Source organism: Corvus moneduloides, chromosome 5 (assembly GCF_009650955.1).
Source record: "Corvus moneduloides isolate bCorMon1 chromosome 5, bCorMon1.pri, whole genome shotgun sequence".
NCBI lineage: Eukaryota > Metazoa > Chordata > Aves > Passeriformes > Corvidae > Corvus > Corvus moneduloides.
Window position 1 is genome coordinate 47,290,917 of NC_045480.1, and position 20,242 is coordinate 47,311,158.

Genomic DNA, 20,242 nt, shown 5'->3' on the forward strand with positions numbered 1-20,242 from the left:
TGTGTACCCCATCCCTGGAAGTGTTCAAGGCCAGGCTGGATGGAGCTGTAAGCAACCTGGTCTAGTGGAAGGTGTGCCCATGGTAGCGGGGCTGGAACCAGATGCTCTTTAAGGTCCCATGCACTCAAACCATCTCATAATTCTATTACTCTATAATAATTTTTTTCCATCTCATGCCAAATAGAAGGGCACCTGCATAGCTCTTCTCACCTGTAGCTGTCTCTCAGAGGCACTTTATGAGAACAACACAGTGAAATGGCTATGCCACTTCCACTGTGATGACCCTCCCAAGGCCTACTTGCAGCAGAAGCATAAAATAAGCTGTATTAACCTTACAAGAAGCAAATATAAAGAGGAAAGATGGAGGGCTTAAACACATTCTTCTAGCTTCACCTCTCCTGTGCAGAGCACAGCAAAGGCTCACACCAACACTTACTGGTGACCCAGAAATGCACAGCAACCTGAAAAGCTCCCTTTAGCACCATCATTTCTGGTCCCATTGTGAAGGAACAAATACTAGCATGGCTCTCTATCACAACCACCTCGTAGTCACACAGTAAATTTAAATCCCTGTGACGCTGAAAACTGTCCCTATAGTTCTCAGTTTAAAACAGCAGTCTTTCTCTTCTAGAGACAGCACAACTATTGCATAAAAACTTTGCTGCTATTTTTTTCATTTCTCAACAAAACGGCATCCAAAGGAAAGGCCGAATATTTACCTTCTAAGTAGTCTTATCAGGCAATAACCAAATATTTGTTAAAATGGCTTTTTTTTTTTTTTGTTTGGGTTTATTCTACAAATATTTCCAATTTTCAAAAATGACCTTCCATCTTTCAAAATTTACCAAAATCCAATTCTGCTTCAGATACTATTGCCATGTACAAACTTACATACAGAAAACAAGCCCAACTGATTCCAGAACAAATGCTGGTCTCTCACATTAATTCCTGTGCAGCAAGTACAATGGGAAAGTAAAGCTATGACTACTGACTGGATTTTGCATCACATTCTAACATGCACAAACATGTATTTTGTAACATCCACTTTCAACTCTATTTTCACCACTACTACAGTAAGAAAAATCTTTCTTCTCTTTGTATAGATAAAAGCAGCTGGTAGAACCTAACATAGCATTGCTACTTTAAAATTAACCTAACGATTCTGGATTTTTTCTTCTCAGGTGCAGTTATATTCTCCATCAAAGCCCACATGTACTGAGGTCTTCTCACAAAGGTCATACCAAGCCTTGTTTTAAAGCCTCATTAATAAAGAGAAAAGACAAACACACACACACACACACAGCACCCTTGATAAATAGTAACATACAGAAAAATTCCTCATAAATATTCATTTTTGTTCACTCAAGAACAGCTTTTCTACTTGACTGAATATAAGCAGTAGACAATTCAAGAGAATTTCTGTGCATTAACAGAAGATTAAGTAGAAGGTCTAAAACCAGAATCTTCAACTGTTTGGATTTTGTGACTACCTAACCTAGCCCTGCTCCCAAATGAAAGGAACTAATTTTCTGTCTTTAAGTCTAGCTAGACTCGTCTAAAACCAAATGATTGCATAAGATTCCCATTATCTCCATGAAGTTTTCAGAATTTCCATATAGTCAGATCTGAAACTCAGCTCTGAACTGCCGCTGCAACCAGAGTGAAATCCCAATTTTATTAGCATCTAAACTTCACTTCCTTAGTTTTCAGTACCTTTGCAAACACAGAAATAAAAATAAAATAGTAATTAAAAAATTTCTCTTTTTAATGATAATGACATACATCAAGACCCTAGAAATCCAGCCACAAGTTAGTTCTCAATTTTAGAAGATTATCTGAGGCTGTTTTATGGTGATGAAAAGTTTCAACTAGATTTAAAAATACATTTCTGTAACTGGAATTCAAACCTGCACTTTAATGAATATAGTCAGTGAAACACTTCTGCATTAAATAATTGGACCCCACTACAGTCTCTGCACACTTGTTGCATGTGGCAATGCTAAGCCTATTCAATATTTATTTTCACTGTATTGTAAGAGCTTATGTTATAATTTTTTTTAATTTTTATGTTAAACTTGTTAGATTCTCAGAGAATTTTACAGCAGTACTGTCATAGCCATCACAGTTATAATTAAGCTGTGAATTCAAACACTTATTATGTTTTCACTAATAAACCTTATTGCTAAGTGCTAGCTAGTTATTCTGACCTATTAATCCACAGTGTTTCACACAGATTACTTTTTTTTTAATAATTGCATTGCTCTGGAAATAGGAATGGTTGACACTTTCCTAAATTGGAGACTTTCTACTCAGGAAGCAAAGTAACTCCACAGTGAGACATTCCAAATGGCAAATGACAGCTACATAAACAAACATATGGCAAAATAACATCAAATGGCCACTCAGAAATCAAAGATGTTCTCCTCTCACTGGGCTTTAAGCATCTCTCATATTTAAGGAATTTCCTGTGTGGCATACTAACCAAACACACCCACTCTGGCCTCAAAGAAATACCACGATCCATTCACTATGTTGAAGAGACACTCCTGATTTTTTTCCTTTGCAGGGGATATAAAGTATCTGAGGCAATAACTAGGGAGTGAGGAAATTGAAAAGAAACAGTACTAGGCATCTCATGTTATGAAACAAACAGAAATCAGAACGGTAAAGAAAAGTAGTCATATGTATGACTATTGTCAAATCCTAAGAAGAATAAAATATTAGAAACATACACAAAGTCGTCTGACATTAATCCTGATATAAATGAAATTGTAGCTTAACTTACTGGTAAAGTTCCTGGTAAAGAGGCATCAAAGAAAGATACCAAAGAGTTGGGAGGTGCTGCAAACTGGACTTGGGAACCAGAGAAGAGTTTTGATTTGGAACTGATCTGTGCATGAATTTCCAGACCCACAACTGGTATCCACGGAGCAAGGCTGAAAAGGAAAGAGAAGGGGGAAACAATTTAAATATAGATGACATTAAAAACCATGAACAGCCAGAAACAGAATTAAGAATGCTTAGTTTATTAACAAAAATTAAATTGTGATTGTAAAGACATTGTAAACAATGTTGCAAATGCACCTACACTGTAATGGAAAAGGTTGTGCTGCGATACTGGAGAACAGAGGCTACAGGGACTATATGGCAGTGTTGTACGCAAAAAAGAATGTCATAAAAAAATTTAATGATTTGAAACTTTTAACTTTTCCTTACACGAGAAATCTCTGAGAAATTAATGAGGCACACTTGCATGCTGGATGAACCCTAATTTGCTGCCTCGTGAAAATCCTCAAATCATCATAAATATGAATTACTTCTCAGGTAGTTTGAAAAATCTCCAACAGACAGGTGGCATAATAAATTATGTATTCTTTGTCAGATAGACACTTGCATGCTGGGAAAGGTGGCTCTCCAGAGCAGCATTAGTAGAATATTAGCATAAACATTAGTAATCTGGTAATAGAGAAATCATAATTTCAACTAGAGAGCTAATGTTCTCTGAATGTATTCTGCAGAATAAAGCTTCTCCATATCATCTAAAAAGTAATTGCAATTCTCACATCCATAACCTTTATATGGACAAGAGAAAAAGGTCATCTTTAAAGTATGACTTGCTTGACAGTTTCTGTAAGTAATTATCTGGCCTTGAACAAATGAAGTGGCACAAATAATATTTCATTGATGGAATCACATTTCTATGGCAGAATCCTTCAGCAGTATGAGTACCCAGATAGCTATAGGAGATAGCAAGCTGTGGAAAAACATCAAACAAATATATCAAGTACAGTGTTCCTTCCAAAGGTGAACTTTCTCCATTGCCAAGGTTTTAGTTCTCCATCGGCCCTCCAACAGCGGAGGACATCCCTACTAACAGCAAACTAGTGATGCGGATGCCACTTATATTGATGCTTTAGGAAGAAGAATATTATCGTAGAAGATTTAGGTTCAGATGTTTAAAGAAGCTAGTAATTTTTCTTTTACTGAAATAGCATTATTCTTTGGTATTTTCAACTAATCATACAGATGCCTCAAGTTTTAAGAAATAATGTGGGCTTTCTTTTACATTTTAGAGGCAAATTTATTCTATTGTTTCCTGCATTCTTCAGAAATGCCTTTCTGTCATAACATGGTATTAAAAATTACACCAGGTGCTTTGCTGAATCGGTGCCTTGGCTTACACTCAAGAGAAAAAGGTACATGCGCCAGTCAGTCCTTCAATCCTCCTAACAACACTGATGAGGCACCTGGAACTTCTCGCCGTGTTTGTTCAAGGACTGTGTTTATCTGTGTCTCTAAAGAATCAGCAGCTACTTCCCTGCGCAACTTTCTTGAAGTAATCAGCTGTGTAGAGAGAAACTCCCAGCACACCAGAGAACAGGAGAACTTGTTCAGGTCTTGACTTTCAGTTGCAGCAGAAATAAAATGCTGTTTCAGGCACACTGCCCAAATTTCACAATACTCCACTGGAAGAAAAAGCCTCTTTTGGACTAGAATAACCCTTGAAAACACGCTCATGAAAGCTGGTGCGGCCCTCGCTGTCCATTTTCGGCACACGTGAACGCTCAGGCCTCGTGAGCTGCACGCTCTTATCGCAGCCAAGCGTGTCAGGGGGTCACGGCCCCACTGCCGCAGCAATTACCGTGTGCGCTTTGCGGAAGGTGCGAGATAAACGCGTGCTGAGCAGGCGCTGCCAGCTGCCAGTAAGCTGTGCATGCCTTACACCGCTCAGAACCCGGCATTTACACCGGACCCCGCTGCCGTCACCGCCGCTCCCGTGCCCAAGCCCGGGGCCCCAGAGCCGGCCCGGCGGCTCCGCCCCGACGGCGGGACGCCCCACGACAGAATCAGCTCCACCGACCCTTCTACCCGCGCCGTTCCGGCACCGTACCCGCTCTTCCCCGCCGGCACCTCCCCGCCTTTCGCGTTACAGGCGACAGCCCTCTGCCCGCGGGGGGAAGGACCATGCCCGGCCCCCGGCCTCCCCGCGCCGCGCTGCCACGCCCGGCGCCAGACCCCGCCGCACCCCCGCGCCGCCACGGCCGCCATTGCCCTGCCGGCGGCTGCCAGGCGCCCGCAGCACCCCCTGGGAAATGCAGTCCGGGATGGCTGCGCGGAGCGCGGGCTCTGCGGGCGGACTACAACTCCCGTCAGGCCGCTCGCGGTGGCACCGCCCCCGCCCCGCCCCGCCGGCGGGAACTGGGTCCGCCGGTCCCCTGACTATCCCGGGAATGCGGAAGCGAGGAGCTAGGATTGCTTTTGGCTGTTGTTTAAAACGCCTTAGGTGGTTCAGGCCCCCAAAATGGGTTGTATGTGGTTTTCTTCTGGGCTCACGCTGACATAAAACCAGCTGCTGTTTTATCGGCGGCCCTTTGCAAGCCTTGGGCATCAAATGATGCTGTCCCACGCGGCTGAGGTATTGGAGCTTAACTTCTCATACATAGAGCAGCCAGGTTAAGTCTCAGCAAGGCCTGGGGATGGTATGTGGTAATAAAGAGTCTTGTCCAGGGCACACGCAAACATCTTTAATGTTTACGCAGCTACATTGCACAAATGATAGAATTGGTGACCTTCTATCCCAAGCCCCAGGCCTGTGGAGCTTAAATGGGAATGAACATGAGCTGCTGCTTATGTCATCTTTGCGCTATGTCAGCGACCGCCAAGAGAAGCTGATCAGTCACAAACCCGTCAGTGAGACCGGTTTCTTCCAGCAGGGGACAGTGGTGCACACAAGCACTTGAAAGCGTCTTGGAAGCTTTATGACCTCTTGTCTTTCCAAGCTCTAATATGAGATGCTGACTGGCTCTGAGTCGTGCAGAAAATAATTTACCCAAGTAAGAAAATGTCTTATAACCAATGTTTCATAGCATTAATTGTCTGATGTGTTTATATTTTAAATAAGTTAAATTAACTGGAAGTGCTTTATAAGAAGAACCAGTTGAGAGATCCCTTCCGTAGACACTGATCTGTAGGTACTTGTGCAATATATCTTGTTTTAATTAGTCCGTCACGTTCCTTTTCTTGGAAAATAGCCTTCCCTTGTACAACAAAGAGTGACCAAGTAAAAGTTCCTTTCCAATAGAGAAGAACTGACCACAGGTCATCTTTTACATGTTGTGGAGATGGAAAGAACATTGGAGTGGCCTTCTTCCTTCTCTTCTGTTGGAAACTTTTTCACATATGAGGTAAACTAATATAAAGCCAGTGTAGCAGTCTTTAAACCAATGAAATATTTAAGAACTTTTGATAATTCTGATTTGAGGAAAACCCCATTTTCATTTGGACTTAGCAGGGGCCTTTGCAATGTATAGTGATGAAAAATTCATTTCAGACTGAAGCTTTAGTATGTGGTTTTTATTTCTGTGACAAATTCCTTGTCTTTACAATTGTCCTCCATGAACTCTAGATTCAGTTATTATTTGCTATGAGGTAGGGATTGGCAGGTCATTTCAACCCAGCTATCAGGATAGATTCTAAATATAGTTCTGAAGTGTTTCTGCTGATGTAAAAGTGGTAAGTTTGAGATTATTTGACTTTCTTTTAAGCCTGTTATCCTGATGTAATAGAAGATTTCATAAATAGTCACCAAGAAGTTAAAACCTAATGAATATTAAAATCATGTTACTTAAAGCCTTACTGTGCCTTGATTGCACAGACTTCTGCCCTTTGGTCATATTATTTAGAGGGGAGTAGACAACACAAAAGGGTTGAAATCCATCCCAGACAATTCCTCTGGAACTTCTAGCTGTATTAGGTGTTGTCTTACTTAGAGAGGAAGACTGGGAAGTGCCATTGTTTGTGATTTAAATTGTGTCGATGTTATTTTAATTCCTTTCTCAGAAAAAAATCCCATTAGAAGAACCTTTTCCTTTGCAGCCTTTTGCCGGTAACCACGTAGGTAATAAATGAAAGCTCACACATCCAGATACAGGAAGCTGCTCAATCACAGGGAATAATTGCCTTTCCCAGCAGCTTACTTTGAGGTGGGAGAGGCTACATATTTGTTCCTTATTGCAGTGTGTTTGTAGATCATGCTGTGGCTTGGAATAGGAAAATAGCACTGCATAAAGATTTGTGCTATGATAGTTCAGTACTATGTAGACTCATATCTTAGAGAGGGTAGACCCAGGGGACAGTTTGCTCTGAGTCTCTTGTTACTGTAAGAATTTAACCAATGTTTGAGAGGAAATTGGAATTTTGTAGAGAACAAAAACCCAACAGCATATCATCTAAGCCATAAACAAGCAGTCTCTCCCATTTATTTGAAAGAAGATCCCATTGAATTTTAGTTTCTAGGGTGTGAGGTCTAAAATCTGTTTTCTTGCAAGTCATACTTGGCACGCATAGTTACTCCTTTTGTGGACTGTGAGCTCTCCTTTTGGTATAGCAGGGAATGGGATATTCAGACTGGGGTGTTTGTTAGATACTTCACAGGCTGCCTGCAGTGTCTTATTTCAGCCTGTGAAATGAGGAACAGACAGGAACCTCTGTTAGATTTTGAAGCAGAGGTTGTGACTTTTGGAAGAGTAGATGCATAGTCTATCAAAAAATCAGACATTGCCCAACAGGGAAGAGTAATGAAGCAGATTGCTAAATTTGGAAGCAAACTATGTTAAGGGATGTTTTCAAACTTTTAGGCCCCTAGGATCACTCCTATACCTTGAAAGCTTTTTTTTTTTTTTTTTTTTTCCCTCTACAGGTATAAAGAAAGAAATTTTCTTTTTGTCCTGCAACTTTGAACTAATAGTGACAATGATTTTCAGTCTGGAATATGGATTCAACTTGTCTATCTACCAGTAATAGGACATGGCAAATACAAAAATGTGTACTTGATCCTGAGGATTGGGAAAGGATATTTCTGTTGACCATAGGAAAGAGTATATAGGGAGCTAATAGAGCTGCCTGTATGATCTGCTGACCATGTGTGTATGCATGCATGCAGTGATAGATTGGGTAACGTGAACAGCCTCGTGATTTGAGGGGGTCTTGTAACAAAGTGTATTATTGTACAAAGTGTCATCAATTTCCTAATTGGGACATAGTGCCATTTTATTTTATTTAACAAAATTTTATAACTCATGAGTTGAAAATAAGGACCAGACTTGGCTAGGAAAAAAAAAACCAAACCCACAAAAATTATGTATGCACAAGCAATTTCTATAAACAGTAATGAAAACATGTAAGTTACATATAGGAGTTGATGTAGAAGGTGAATTCACTGTTCCTCAGAGGCTGTGTTGTTGAAGAGAACTGGTATCCTTGGCTCAGCCATGAGGAGCCTGTGTATCACCACCTTTCTGTACTGGTTTTCACCTGGTTGTGTCTTGCCTGGGAGCACTGCACTGAGTATTGGCTACACCTGTGATTTGAATGTTGCTGGCAATCCTGAAAACTCTCACTTAGGTGCACAGTACACTTCTTTGTCTCGGGACCCTGAGCTGGAATTGAAGTGGTTACTGACTTTGTGGTAGCTGAGTTCCACAAAAACCCATTTGGCAGAGGCAGTGTTTGAGGAAGTCCAGTGCCACTAACCTTGTCTGAGGGTGAGTACTATCCTAATCTTCCTGTTTAATAAATTAAACTCTTATTTTTCCTGTGTGAAATTCCACTATTGTAGGCATAAGAGGATTTCCTAGCATATCACTGTGGTCTTGGTATTGCATCTTGATTAAGTTGTTGAAAAATCCACATTATGAGCCTATGCTACCTTTGGTATGATTCCTTGTTTCCTACAGATTCATCTCTTTTAGTTGAAAATCGGTATGATTTACCTCCAGGGTGATCGCTCCATTTGATTTGGACCTGCTATAATGCACAATGTTTTCTAAATGTTTGAGCTGTAATTCAGGAACCCTATCAGGTTTATACTTAGATATAGTTCAGTCTACAAGGAATATGTTATAGTGGTTTGCTTTCATAGTTTATTTTTCAAGCAATGGAAACTGCATTTGGAAACAGCAGAGACTAGGCTAAAGCATCTATATTGAACTCGAATAAACTTATTGGATGAATCTTATGTGTGGGCTGTCTGTGATGATTATGCAGAAGTGGTGGCTAATATTTCAGCTGATCTAAAATTTACTAGTATGTTCTCTCTAATTGTATTGGTATCTGCAAGAAAACCTTTAAAATGTCTTTCTCGATTTTGGTTTTTTACTTTGGTCCATTCAGAACAAGGGAGAATAGAGGAAAAAGCATGTAGAAGTGAGACTAATTTATTCTTGTTTTTCATTTGCATTGCATTTTTGTGTAGTGTTCTTCTGCTTATAATTTTCAACTGAAATTTTCAAAGAGCTGTGTTGTATCTGAGACCTGTTACTTCTCAAATTAACAGCTGTAACTCTTGTTGCAAGCAGTCTATGACTTTATATATATAAACGTCATGGGTCTAACATTTCAGCAGCATATAGCTTCACATAACTGATACTCAAACAGGAACTTTCATATACTCCATTGTAAGATTCCAGCTGACAGCCCAACCTAGGAAAAAATAGACACAAAGATCTATGCTAAATTTGTTAAAGAAGAAAAATTTTAGCTGAACAGTCAAATTGGGAATACACATCAAAGTGTTTCCCCTAAGAGATGGTATTAAAAATCAACAAAGCCTTCAATTATTATTGATTTCTCTGTCATGAATAAAGCGAAAGGATAGTTTGAAGGAGTTGTCAAGCAACATAATGCTGGGAGTAAGCTGGTTATAATAATGTCATTAGTTTAGTGTAAAATTAATTTTTTAAATCAAAACCAATCTAAAGATAGTCTGAAATGTTAAATCCTGTCAAGCTGCTGCTTATAAGAGAAGGATTTCTTTAAGACATGAGATTACTAGTAGGTTGAAGCCAATTTCAAAAAGTGATTATTTAAAAAAAAATGTATTCCACAACTTAGCACGGTGCTTCTAAGGGCTGCCTTTATTGTTCTTAATGCTAAGGATTGATTTTAATTGTCTAAAGTAATAAGGATGTAAACTAAAACTGTTTTCCAGATGGAACTTTGTGATGTATTACTTCACTAAAAGAACAGCAGAAATATAAATGCAGGAAAATACTGCAGAGAAATGTTCAAAAGCTTTGAATAAAGTTGCAGATCCTGAAGTGAGACAGCCCTATCTTTTCCCTATGCAGCAACACAGACCTTTGTTTTACTAGTTTACGATTGATTCAGTAGTTAGCTAGTTATTTTCAAAACTTTTTGTATTCCTTGCCTTCAAGTGTATACATTTATACATTGTGTTATGTATGACCCAGATGGGCTTGAAGAACACATATTGAAGCCTTTGTCCTGCTGGATGTGATGTTTTTACTCTGGAATACAATTTTTTTCTTTTTTTAATTACATAGTTGTACTGCTGTCTTCATCTTCCCACAGTGCCTGTGGCATTCGAAGCAAAATCTGGTTTATGTTCTGCTTTTTAGTATGAGTGACAAGAATGTTTATGATGTGTGTTTGGCTTTTTTTTCCCCTCTGCACTGTATTTATGCCATACCTATGTGCTTGGTACCTTTTCTTATAGTGAAATAAAAAATGTAAACATTGCTTCTCCTGAGAATGAAAAGTGAATGCTAGTGCCCTTGAAATCAAACATCCATCTCACGATGTGATGTAGTTTTGGGGTTTTGGTTTTTTTTTTTCCTTTCCTGCAGACTCACTGCTTTTGCATCTAGATTATGATTTCTCCATGGACCTGGTAAAGATGGTGTGTTAGTCACAGGCATAACTGAGAGCTTGTAAGTGGAGACAGATTGTGACATCCTGGAGAAATGAGAGCCTTTGGGTACAAAACAGGCCAGAACACACAGAAGCAGTACAAACACATTTCCTGGTTTGTTACTTGTGTATCTAGTGTCCTAATGGAAAGTACTGCCAACAGATTTCAATCAAGGGTTTCCTCTTGAGTCGTTTATTCTCTCCTTGGGCTTTCTGTGGTGCCATCAGTTCATGGTGACTGGTGTGAACTGCTACCCACTAGTAGTCACAGCTGATGTGAAATAGGCTGATAACTAACTACAGCCTTTTTATTCCGTTATGAACTTCACCTGGGAGTTATCCCTTCTGTTGAACTTGACCTGAGTTACCCCTTGCTCATGGAATAATGTGGCCCATTGAAGGCTCTTGGAGTGGTGTTTCGTACATATTATATCACAGAGTTTGTTTTCCAACCTGTTTTTTGAAAAAAGTATGAATAATTATGCAGTCTTGAGGACAATAGACATTTTAAAGTCATATGCCAGTATATAAAATACATTGATAGTAGAATACCTGTTTTAACAATATTTTAAAGGTAAGGAAAATAATTAAGTGCTGATATTTGGTTTGGTTTAGTTGGTCAAGAGGTATTTTTTGGAGGGAGAAGTTGGGGCTTAGGGTCTTTTGATTTTGTCTGAAGTTTGTCCTGTATGTTGGATTGTTTTTTGTTTGGGGGATGGGGAGGAAGTTGAGGCGTTTTTTGTGTGTGTGGTTTTTTTTTTTTTTTTTTTATCTATCACCTCAGATTAGATGAGATTAGATTCTTCCATTGCAGAAGTGACATTTTCTCTATAGAAACTTTTATTAACTGGTCAATCACTTTAGGACTGAAGTGCTTCAGCAAGTGATTTCATCGTCTCAGATTAGATGAAATTCTTCCATTATGAAAGTGAAATTCTCTCTGTAGAAATTTTTATTAACCAATCAGTCAGTAACTGCTTTGGGACCGAGGTGCTTCAGCTTCAGTAGCTGATTAGTAAATTGCAGTCTGAAGCCAGAATGTAAGAGGTGTTGTGTGCTGTGCACATATTGGGGCAATGGCTCATTAAGTTTTAATACATTGGATAATCTTTGAAGTTTATATTTCCTCCTTGCCTTGTCCAGCATAGCAGCATGTGCAGGGAATTCACAGCAGCACACGATACTTAGACTGTGTCGGCTGCTTCTACAGGCCTTGTTCAAATAAAACTCTGGGGGATTTGAGTAAGGGTTTGGGTTTGGCTCCCCAAACCATTGCTAAAGCAAACCCAAAGGAGGTAGCATGTGTTAGATAATTGCAATAACAACTTTGCCAAAGCGACTTTGGAGACCAACCTTTCCAGCTTTGCCATATGTCCTTCTCTTTCCTCTCTAGATGTTAGCATTTATTGTATGGTAGCACAGCTTTCTCTCTAGAAATTTTTTCTTTCTGCTGATGCTCATTGTTGTGGCCAAAAGTAGGGGTAATGGCATAAAAATACATTGCTGGCTTTTGTTCCAACAATGCTTTTGATCTCTCTTCTGTCTTTTTCTGCTACTGCGTAGATTAAGGGAATCCATGAGTGCTGACATAGGAAGCCTTTTTCATCAGAGTAGTATGTGTATGAGGAGAAGGGCTACTCTGCTAAGTCACTAGACAATTCTTGTGTTTTTACAGCATGTACAGAAGAACCTTTCTGCTAGGCCAGGCCTGGAGTGATGACTGTGTATCTGAAGGTTACGTGACGTACCTGGCCTCAAAGACACACTTTGGATTACTGCTTCCTGCGTTACTGAGAGGGAAATTCAATGGCAAAATGGTTATTTTGAATAGATATGCAGCTGCCTTATGCATGGCTGGAAGAAATATATCTGTGTATCAACACATTCTATTTTTCCAATTATGATCTTCTATCTCATGGTACTAGATGGGAACTGTGTAGTTCAGGAAGTGTTTTATTACTTCTATATGGGTTATGCAAAGCTTGCTGTTTCTTTTAGGTCCTGAGAGGGAGAGATTTTTACTTCCTCTTGGGCTCTTCTTCCTCGAAGCATGTGTGGTTTTGTGGGTTTTTTTTCTCTTATAGTCTTTTGAAATATGGACACTTGCTTGTGTGTCTTAACTTGTCATTATATTTTCTTGGTCTTTCCCAATATCCAGCTGTTTAATTTAAAATCCATTTTTATTGTTACACACAGAAAACAAACATATACCCTTAGCCAGGATGATTTTACTCTAACAAGGAGAAGAAAGAATTAGAGTTTTCATAAAAAATATAGTCTGTGTATCTGCTGACCTATTTGGAACGGGACAAAAATGAATTTGTTGTCTCTTTTTACCAGAATGCTTGAAAGGTTTGCAAATGCATGATAGTAGCTTAGTAAATAATCAGCATATTGTAAATGTATCTTTTAAAGGCCAAGGAATAGCATAAATACTCTTTCAAATTGTGGTTGATATAAAACATTTCCAGTTGGATCATGTATAGAGTAATTACTTTTGACAAGTTAATTTTGCAAGTGCCCAATTAAGCTATTCATTCACAGCTTATCTCTTCACAGTGTGGCTGTATTCACTTAGCTGTTCAGGCTTGAATTTCTATTGTACATTTAAATATGGATCCAAATTCATGGGATGTGGATTCATTGAAAGGGCAGTTCTTAGCGTTGAGAGTTTGAACCACCCCCCATTCACATCACAAGACTAACTTTAAATCAAGAGGGATGTGAGACTGTATTTTTTCTTTTCTTTTTTAAATAGTAGCAAATGTTTATTACTTGGCTTCTATTTTTTCAGAAGTGTTAAGATTTATATTCTCAGTGTTTCTTTAAACTCACTTTAATTCACAATATAAAGTCACATTTAGGGGTGTGATTTCTCATGAAGCTACCAGACTCCTAAAGCCTGGACTTAAAAATGAAATACCAAATATCAAAAGGTAGCTGAGAATTACAAGATACTGAACTAACTCTTATGAATGTTGTAAAGTAAGGATAATGAGAGTATAGAGAATTGAATCTTTGAGATCCCAGGATGACAGGAGGTATTTTCAGTTGATAATGGAAACTGTTGATTTACTGCTCTTGATAGAAGTGGAAATAAACCAAGTCAGGAGCATAATGTGATTATTCAAAGGGTTCAAGGGCATCTGTAACCTCCTTCAATGGGTCAGGTGTTTGGATTTTAGGAATGAACTAATGAAGTGCATTAAAGATGGACTTGGGCCTCTAGAAGCTTTTAAATAAAGAACCTTAAAAATTTAGTATCTAGTGCTTATCCTCTGAGTGAACAGAGCAGGATTAGGAAACTGCTACATGATTAATCAAGCTAGTGTTTATACCAAACTGTAAACTCAAGGGATCAAATTTACTAGGCCCTGGGCAGGTAATTTACACGATCTGCCCTGGTATTAGTGAGGCACATTCAACAAGATGTATGATAGTGGTGGTAGACAGTGTTTCTTCTCTGCCAGCCATCCTGTTTTTCACTTGCACAGAAATGTATGTCTCTAGTAGTAATGGGATTAGGTCAGAACATAGCTGAACCTTTATAGTTCTTTGCTGCTACACAGAAGTTTGTAGGTTGCTGTTCTAAATCCATCTGAGGGGTGAGAGGGAGAAGCATGATCATCGTAGTAATGATGAAAACCTGGCATAATTGCACTGGACTTCCTGCCTCTTCCATCCATTCTTGCAAGTCAACTGCTCCAAGTTGAGAGCATTGATCGAGCAATACATGCACACACATCCCCACAAATTCCCTTGGCTTAAATTCATGGACACTGAGTACCTGCATGACTCTTTCCAGTCCATACTGTAGTGCTTCTGTGTTCTTTCAATTCCTTTGTCAGTTTTGACACTTAAGCTGTAAATGGATCTTGACAGTGGGTTTCTCACAGGGGTCTTGATATCAGGCTGTATCATCCCACACATATTCGGATTAATTACGTATCTATTCTACACCTCTCACATTGATGCCTGTTTGAACATGAAAAGGTCTAACTTTCCCTTGCAAGGGCTGGAAGCCGCTAACATGAGGTGGAGGGCAGGCCAAGCTAGGCCAGAAAAGCACATGCTGGGATAGATAATGGAAGGCTTTTAATATTACTTGGAATTTTCGGATTGATGGGTGAGCCCAGCAGACTGCAATCACCAAGCTTCATTACTGCCACCCAACAACGCAGTCTGCAAGCAGCAGCAATTTTTTTCCCCAAAATCTGTGTAGCTTCACTTTTTCAGAAGCTCTGCACTTTGGAGGAGACCGTCCACTGTAACTTCCCAAGTGGTTCAGGATGTCAAGAAATGCTGTCTCCTCTAAGACTTCTGAGTCTATCTATTCAACACACTTCTACTTAAGTACTGTTGGCCTACGTTTCCTAAACAAGGATTGTCTAATGCTATTTATCTACCTGCTTATTTAACAACAAAAAAAATTGACCTTCAGTATTTGTCCATTGGGCTATTTCTCTGAGATTAATTCTGTAAGAGATAGCTGAAAATCTCTTTATATATTGACTTTCGTTTCCCACAGTGGAATTATCTAGAGGATAATAGTAATGTAAATCTTCCACCCAGATGTTATGGAATTGTTTCTACTTTTTTTTTTTATTTTCGGCACAGTTACACTAGGTCCGGGTTCAGGCTCACATTGTTTCCTCTTGCATCATTGCCTGTATGTGAAAAAATAACTGCAAAAGGCACAGTGTTGTAGGGTACTTGGCCTTTACTCTTGGCCTCTGTTTTGGTGCAGATAATGTAATAAAATAACTGCTGACCAGTAATGCAAACACATACCAGTTTTAGAGTAATTTTTCTTAGCTGAGGCAAGAAAGCTTCCCTAAGCTCCCTTCCAAGGAGAGCAAAGCATCAAACAAACAAAACTCCAGTGGCCTTAATTTCAGAGGCAGTAGCCTTAACAATGCAAAAGGAATATATTGGGGGCCTAGAGAGGGGCCTTCAGAAAAACACTAAATCTGTGAGGATTTTCCAGTTAGGAAAGCCTGTTCAGATATTGCAGTTGTAAGCAGTTGTCACAAAGTTTGTGTGAGAAAGCTGAAGAGGTGGTATGGTTTTGACTGAAGAAATAAAGCATTATTGTTGTTCATTTGAGTGTTGATAATCCTGGACTTCAGAGAAACTGGTAACGCAATAATACGTAAAGATGTGATTTAAAACGAAACTGATGCTGCTTCTCAACAGTTCTTTGTGCTAGTGAAGTGGCTAAATGTTTTCTTCCCATAATCAGTGGCAGTAAACAGGACTGTGGTGCAGCTGAAGCCAGGTGAATGTAGTCAAGGTTGGAATTCAGACCGGAAAGTTTGTTCATTGGGAAGAGGATTTTATGAATGGACTGCATCTGCTCTGCTGCCTGGAAGTAAACTGTTGAATGCAGTGCCTGATGTCCTATGGCTTGGGCTGATCCTGCTTGGACTACAGACTTGCCTCAGCAATTACTACTGGTGTAGTACGCTAATTGTGTACTACATCTTGCATATTTGGTTTTGATTTGATTTTTGTATATTTAGATTTTGGTCAAGATTCAAAGGTGTTTTAACCTTCAGTGTCACAGTTTGTCCACATGTTTCCTACATATATTGTTAGTAAACCTTAGAACTCTCCCTGTACTTCCTATCTCATGTCACTGCACTAGCACTAGTATTTAATTATTTTCATTTCATTCTTATATATTTATTAGCATAGGCAAATGCCCAGGTCTGGATTCATTGTCCATGTAATAAGTAGAAAAAATATTTAAACACATGAAAAACACCACTCTAGGGAATTAAAGTAAGGGGGGGAAGTCTAATTTACATATTGGGACAAGTCAGGGTTAGCCAAACAGTGACTGACAACCCATTCAACTAGGTTGGAATGGAAATAGAGAGAAAATACAGTCAGCAGAGGAAATGTGGTTTATTGAAATGTGTATCCATATATATATGTATGTACATGGGCCTTTAGGGATATTCCTTATGAGAAGGGAAGTGAGTGCAAGAGAAAAATAATCAGACCCACTCTAAATACAGTCACCAAATGAGTCTCTGCTAGCCAACAGAAACATTGTCACCTCTGCTACCAGCTCCTGTGCGCCAGGTGTAAGCACCACCTTTCCTGCAGCAGGGAACGAGGCACGTGTCTGTGCTTTGCTGTATTGGCACAAGCCATGACAGTGGGTAGGTTTGTGCTGGAGGGCTGGCTGAGATACAGTAGTGGTTTTGCCATCCTGTCTAGGATTCCACTTGTGCTGCTTCTACACTTGCTCCAGCAGTAGAATTAAGCTATTCACTTATTCTGTCCCTCACACTCATCCTTTAAATTGGTGAGACTGAGGTGTAAATTGCTACTCTTTCTGAATATGTTATTTGACCGTATCCTTCACAAAAGTAGATGAAGTTTCATATGCCGATAACAGTATTGGACTCGAATTGTTACCTCATTCTGCAATTTATCTCTAGAATGGAGGAAAAAATATTTTGGGATCAAACCTTCAGTCTTTTCTGCCCTGGATAATTTCTTGACTGCACAAAGAGGCCCATAAGATTTCACACACCTAGAGACTATTTAATCAAGTGGACACATGTATCTTGAAACATTAAACAAAAATATGCTTAAAATGTAGCAGGATTTTATCGTAAAATAAGTGTAAGTAGCAGTCCAGCTATAACATTGATTCACTTGCCAGGTTTGTTGTGTGTAGTTGCCTGAAACTTTGCAGTGTTCATACTCCTGGAGCCTGTAGGAATCCTATTTTTTAGTTCTTACTGAAAAGCAGATAACATACTGGAAGTAAGAGGTTAATCAGTGCAGTGGTGCAACAGCTATTTTTATAGAGACCCCCAGAGACTTCTTGCCTGTGTGCAACGCTCCAAATAATTATTATTTATTACCAAAGTATTTGCACCATCTGCCCCCATACTTACCAGTGCTACCTTGCTACCACTGATAAACCTGTTCCTTAACTCCTGCTTCTCTGCCACCTCCTTCTTCCACAAATAAATGCTAGAGCTGCTACATCATGTGTAAGGGATGAACAAATTCTTAAACGCTTTGAGAAGGGAGTCAGATTATCTGTTTGACGTAGTGATTCATTTGACAAATTAACCCAGAGAAGGATAGGGCATACAAATGTTGCTGTGTTCTTGCTCTGTCATTTTGAAATTTCTCTTTCTTAACTTCCTTTATTTCAGTCCCTAAGTACAATTAGTAAGTGCATGTAAGTGTCAGGTGCCAGATGCTGTGTATGTCTTTCTAGAATTTACATAGCTTTTCAATTTTTTGCAAGAGAAATAAAGCGAAGTATACTACATAAATTGACAAGTCTGATGTATTGCTTCTCAGCCACAGTAATGCATAGGTTTGGTTTAGCAAGAATATTCTCAGCCTTTACTAGCCCTCAAGAAATCTCATAGTGAAATGTACTTCCTAAGTTATTACTTCATTCTTTATATTTATATTTTTTCCCCTCACAAATTCAGGTACTTTCTATAGTTTTTTCCTTAATCCAATAGATTTTATTTCAGCTAAAACTAGACATTGTTTTTTAGTCCTCAAACCTTGCGGTTCACCTTGCTACAGCTTTCAGTGAGTGAATGAACACTTGTACTACCCTAGGCCAAAAAGTGGAGATGGGCTAAAACGTGTAACAGATATTAACATTCTGCAAAACACTTTGAATAGGAAAAAGAGTATGCAGAAAATCGGGAGTTACTGTTGAATCATGTGAAGTCACCTGTGTCTGGGCCTGTACTCCAGTGGTGTTCCTGACAGGTGTTTGTCTAACCTGTTCTCAAGGGCCACGGGCAAAAGTATTTCCTACTTTTTTAGTCCTTCACTATCTTCACTAAATGCAATATTTTGTTTACCACAAGCCTCTCTCTTTTTTGGTTTTTTTTTTTCTCCCTGTGATTAAGACAACTTCTTGTTGTCCTGTCCATAGTGGGTAGGCAGAACAAATGAATCTCTTTCTCTTTGCAGCAGTCCTTTTTAATCCAGTAAGACTCTCACTAGTACATTTCCATTGATCTCTTAAAGCTAAATAGTCCTGTGTCTGTCTTTCTTCAAACCTGGTATTTTTTAGGTTCCTGATCTCTGTTCTTCTCTGAATTCTTTCCATGTGGCCTAAGTTTTCCTTGAAATATACCTTGATGGGAATTCTGGCTTAACTGGTGCTGAATAGAGATACTTCACTTATCTTTCAGCTTAAATTTATTCCTATAAGTGGCACATCTACTTTTTTTTTATTGTATGGTACTAAAACAAAAAAATATTAAATTAATATTTGCGATCCAATGTAACAACCAGATTCTTCCAACGGAAGTGACATCTAGCAAAATGTCCTCCACTGTGTGCTTTGAGCAATTAGTCATTCCTGCCTAAGTGTATAAACCTGTGGTATAAACACTTTCCAACTGCTGTTAGAAGTTATGCACCTTTTCTGAGTGGACTAACTGTTCTGCTTGAGAGAAGGCAAGTTCTGTTAATTTCCATGTAAGAGCAATATTTGCAACACAGGTATAATTTTAATGATGGCAATTAAAAAAAAATTACATGGCGAGTCAGCTGTCTCTAAGGAATTTTCCTGGTATTTAAGTCAAATGGACTTTTCAGTAAGACATTAGGATTTCTTTTTTGAGTGGTGCTTTTTTTTCTTTTTTTCCCCCCTATATTCTGAAATAGTTGAGAGAGGAGACTTGTTCTGAAAATCTGTGGAAGCTTACAATGGACTCGTAGGCAGTGGTAGTGACTGCAAAATTTCCTGGAGCAACCACAACATGGCTTGTCCTGTCAGGTCTAAAACTCTCTGTTAGAATTTCAGAAGCAAATAGAATTTTAGGGATGTGATGACCTTTTCAACTCATTTTTTCTGCCATTTCATTTTCAGAATGTTCCCTTATAGGATTGAAATATAAGTGTAGATTTGAGTGTTAGAAAATGCATGTATTTGAAGAGCTGGTTTTAGAATGAATAAATTCTTTTATGGAAAACAAGAGAGGGATGAAAATGATTAGCAAAGAGGATTGTAATGAACCCAAGTTTTTGTAGCCCACCTGGCTGTGGCACTTGAACTCCATATGATAAATAGATTTTAAGGCCTCCTGTGTCCAAAGTGTTTGAGAAACCATTACAGTGCAACCTCAGTTGATTTGATGGAAAGAATATGACCTCCTCTCTGATTATAGCATACTTAGATTTTGTTCAGAGGCTTGATTTTAAAAAGAGCAGCAGCAAGTTTTAAAGTCCTCTAAGCAGGGAATTTTAAAACAAACCAGAAAAATTAATGAAAAAAGACTGAAGTGGTCCCAGTTGTCACAGGAGTCTAGGAACTGTCAAAAACTTAAAGCACTTTCTCCTCTCTCAGTAACTTGAGTGTTTCCATCAGCATACTTCATCACTAAAAAGATGTTATTTTGAGCCCTCCGTAGAGACCAGGATGTCTGACATCTTGACTTGCACTGTCCAGCTGATCCTCAGATCAGAGGAGGTGATGCAGGAGCAAGAGACAATGATGTGGGTTATTAATCTTTTACTATTATGA

At 39.0% G+C, this 20,242-nt stretch overlaps 1 protein-coding gene across 4 annotated transcripts in view; it reads right to left on the reverse strand.

Moving 5' to 3' along the window:
* The window catches only part of GATB (glutamyl-tRNA amidotransferase subunit B), a 42,921-nt gene extending 37,849 nt beyond the window's left edge, over positions 1-5,072 (reverse strand). For 2 of the 4 annotated variants that reach the window (XM_032108279.1, XM_032108276.1), the window contains exons 1-2: positions 5,027-5,072; positions 2,786-2,936 (exon numbers count right to left, since the gene is read on the reverse strand). In XM_032108279.1, coding sequence (XP_031964170.1) covers positions 2,786-2,936; positions 5,027-5,049 — 174 coding nt within the window. In that variant the 5' untranslated portion in view covers positions 5,050-5,072. Of the gene's footprint in view, positions 1-2,785; positions 2,937-5,026 lie in introns of those variants that run through there. The other 2 variants (XM_032108278.1, XM_032108277.1) reach the window with 2 other exon arrangements.
* Positions 5,073-20,242: the final 15,170 nt, after the last annotated feature.